Here is a 2938-nt window from a genome sequence, read left to right as displayed (position 1 = left end):
GATAATTTGTGGGATTATGAGAGCTTCTAAGTGTTTTAACCGTGATGAAGCACACGAACAAAGTAAAAAGGAGTGAAGTAACCGTAAGTATTTGAGAGAGAAGAGAAATTTGAGAATTTAAGAGAATGAGAGGATTTGTGAGATTGAGAGAATGAAAGAAATGTTTGTATTGAATTGTGTGTTTAATTGTGTAACATACATGGTGTATTTAAAGGAAACAAAAGCAATAAGCACTCAATGGTGGAAGAATAAATAACTAGTAGTGGACTAGCCACTCCTCCCCATTTGGTAAGTGATATGGCCATTTCTCCCACTTCTTCCACTACTTCCCTTTGTTTAATTCTTCATGTCAACACTACTGCTAGTCCAAGAAAGTTTGCGTTTAAGAAGGAGAACTACGCACCATCTCAAACGGTTTATGTATTAGTTCAGTGCATGCCTGATCTGACAACAGTGATGTGCTCAAGCTGTCTGAAACAAACCATCAAGAACTTGCCTCGTGACAAAATCGGAGCAAGACTTCTTTCGCCGAGTTGTATCTTAAGGTACGATATTTACCCTTTCTACAATGAAACCTATCAAGAAGTTGCGTCTAACGATATGCATGGTAAGAGATCTCCCTCTGTCTCTCTCCCTGTATTTTTTTTTTTTGGGTTGAGTGATTCAAAGATTTGTTGAATTCATGTATTTGGCAGGAAAAGAAGAGAACTCCATGCAAGTTATAATAATAGCAATTGTTGTGCCGCTAGGTGTCTATGTTCTTCTTTTTATAGTTATTTCTAGCTTCTATGTAACAACGAGACTGAAGAATACTTATGAGACAGCAACTGCAGATGATGGTAGAAATTCCAAAATACACTAGTGTTTGCAACTTAGAAGGTTTTATGAAGACTAATGCTTTTAAAACATTTTAATTTTGCAGGTGGGGATGATATTACAACCGCTGGCTCATTTCAGTTTGATTTTAAAGCTGTTAGTCTTTTAAAACATTTTAATTTTGCAGGTGGGGATGATATTACAACCGCTGGCTCATTTCAGTTTGATTTTAAAGCTGTTGAAGCAGCAACCAATAATTTTTCTCAAAGAAACAAACTCGGTCAAGGCGGATTTGGAGAAGTTTACAAGGTAAATTTACCAGTTCATTGAGCTTCCTGATTAGTAGGGAAAATTTCCTAATAGATTACATCATACTATATATTCTTTGTAGGGAACATTTCCTAATAGATTACAAGTTGCGGTGAAGAGACTATCGAAAACATCGGTACAAGGCGAAAAAGAGTTCAAGAATGAGGTAATTGTTGTGGCAAAGCTTCAGCACCGAAATCTTGTCAAGCTTCTCGGATTTTGTTTTGAAAAAGAAGAGAAAATACTCATCTACGAGTATGTGCCTAACAAAAGTCTTGATTACTTCCTCTTTGGTCAGTTAATATATTACAACATTTCAGGCCAAATATTTTCATTATTCAAACCATTCTTGAGACCACTGTTCTATAACATTGTAAACACCAATGGTCCAGACTCTACAATGAAAAGGCAGCTGGATTGGACAAGAAGGCACAATATCATCAGAGGAATTGCTAGAGGGGTTCTATATCTTCATCAAGATTCACGACTCACAATCATCCATCGTGATCTCAAAGCTAGTAACGTCCTTTTGGACGCTTCCCTGAACCCAAAAATTGCAGATTTTGGAATGGCGAGGATTTTTGGAATAGACCAAACAGAAGCCAGTACGAGAAGAGTAGTGGGAACCTAGTACGTTTTTCATTTTTCACATAATACGTTTAGACATGTAACAACCTTCTATTAACTCAAGCTTTGATTTTTGTCATAGTGGCTATATGTCTCCGGAGTATGCAATGTACGGCCAATTCTCCATGAAGTCAGATGTTTATAGCTTCGGTATTTTAGTCCTTGAGATTATAAGCGGCAAAAAAAATAGCAGTCTCTATAAAATGGATGATCATGCTGGAAATTTGGTTACATATGTGAGTATGCAACCTTTAAACCCTTTTTTTTTGCTTCATTTAGTTGTGGCCTGCAATGCTGTTATTATTAATTTGTTGAATAGACTTGGAGACTATGGAGAAATGGGTCACCATTAGAGGTTGTGGATCCATCCTTTCAAGAGAACTGTCAAGAAAACGAAACTAGAAGATGCATCCATATAGCTTTACTATGTGTTCAAGAAGAAGTTGAAGATCGTCCAACAATGTCAGAAATAATCCAGATGCTCACAACTAGCTCAATTGCTCTTCCCGTTCCTCAACCACCTGGATTTTTCTTACGGATGAAACATGAGGAAGTCAGGGAAGCAGGTCCAACAATGGATTCTTCTGCTCTATGTTCTGTCGATGATGCTTCCATTACGCGTTTAACTCCTCGTTGAAGATAAAACGTTTCACAAAAACTAGTAAGCATCGAAAAATAAGAAAGGTTTTCTTAGTTGAAATGCTTCCATTATTGTTCATTGCCTATAATTAGTTCTCAGCAAGCAAGTATACAATACTTTTTTTTATAAAGGAGAAAGATACAAAATGGTGGGGGAGAATCAGTGGAGTTATTGCTTGTTCTTTGACAGTGAGTTAGTTTTGTTGGAAGCTAGTTAATTATGGTGTGGAGTAGCTATAGATCTTGTAAGGTACAGAAAGAAGAAAATGATGTAAGTAGCCAAAAGTTTTGGTTCCTCTGCTATCCTCTTAGTATAGTCTTCATTTCAGAGTTTGGCAAGTCCAGTAGGACTCTGAAAATCTAATACACATGTAGTAAAATATGTAAATATCATTTAATAGTGTTTTTATATGTAACATATTTACTAAATATAAAAAAAAAATTAAAGATTAAAATGATAAATACAAAAATTAACATAATTACGTGAAATGTATATAACTATGGGACTGAAAAAAATATGAAACTTCAAATATAAAATTTCAGCGTT

At 35.6% G+C, this 2938-nt stretch overlaps 1 protein-coding gene across 1 annotated transcript in view; it reads left to right on the top strand.

Annotated features, from left to right (window-relative positions):
* LOC106303529 (cysteine-rich receptor-like protein kinase 5) overlaps nucleotides 1-2694 on the top strand; it is an 8212-nt gene extending 5518 nt beyond the window's left edge. The window contains exons 2-8 of the mRNA XM_013739791.1: nucleotides 360-607; nucleotides 696-839; nucleotides 1004-1125; nucleotides 1208-1418; nucleotides 1518-1755; nucleotides 1835-1988; nucleotides 2072-2694. Coding sequence (XP_013595245.1) covers nucleotides 360-607; nucleotides 696-839; nucleotides 1004-1125; nucleotides 1208-1418; nucleotides 1518-1755; nucleotides 1835-1988; nucleotides 2072-2389 — 1435 coding nt within the window. The 3' untranslated portion in view covers nucleotides 2390-2694. The remainder of the gene's footprint in view (nucleotides 1-359; nucleotides 608-695; nucleotides 840-1003; nucleotides 1126-1207; nucleotides 1419-1517; nucleotides 1756-1834; nucleotides 1989-2071) is intronic.
* Nucleotides 2695-2938: the final 244 nt, after the last annotated feature.

This window comes from Brassica oleracea, chromosome C7, assembly GCF_000695525.1.
Source record: "Brassica oleracea var. oleracea cultivar TO1000 chromosome C7, BOL, whole genome shotgun sequence".
Classification (NCBI taxonomy): Eukaryota; Viridiplantae; Streptophyta; class Magnoliopsida; order Brassicales; family Brassicaceae; genus Brassica; species Brassica oleracea.
Note: the sequence above shows the minus strand (reverse complement) of the source record. Positions and strands in the feature narration are given on the sequence as shown.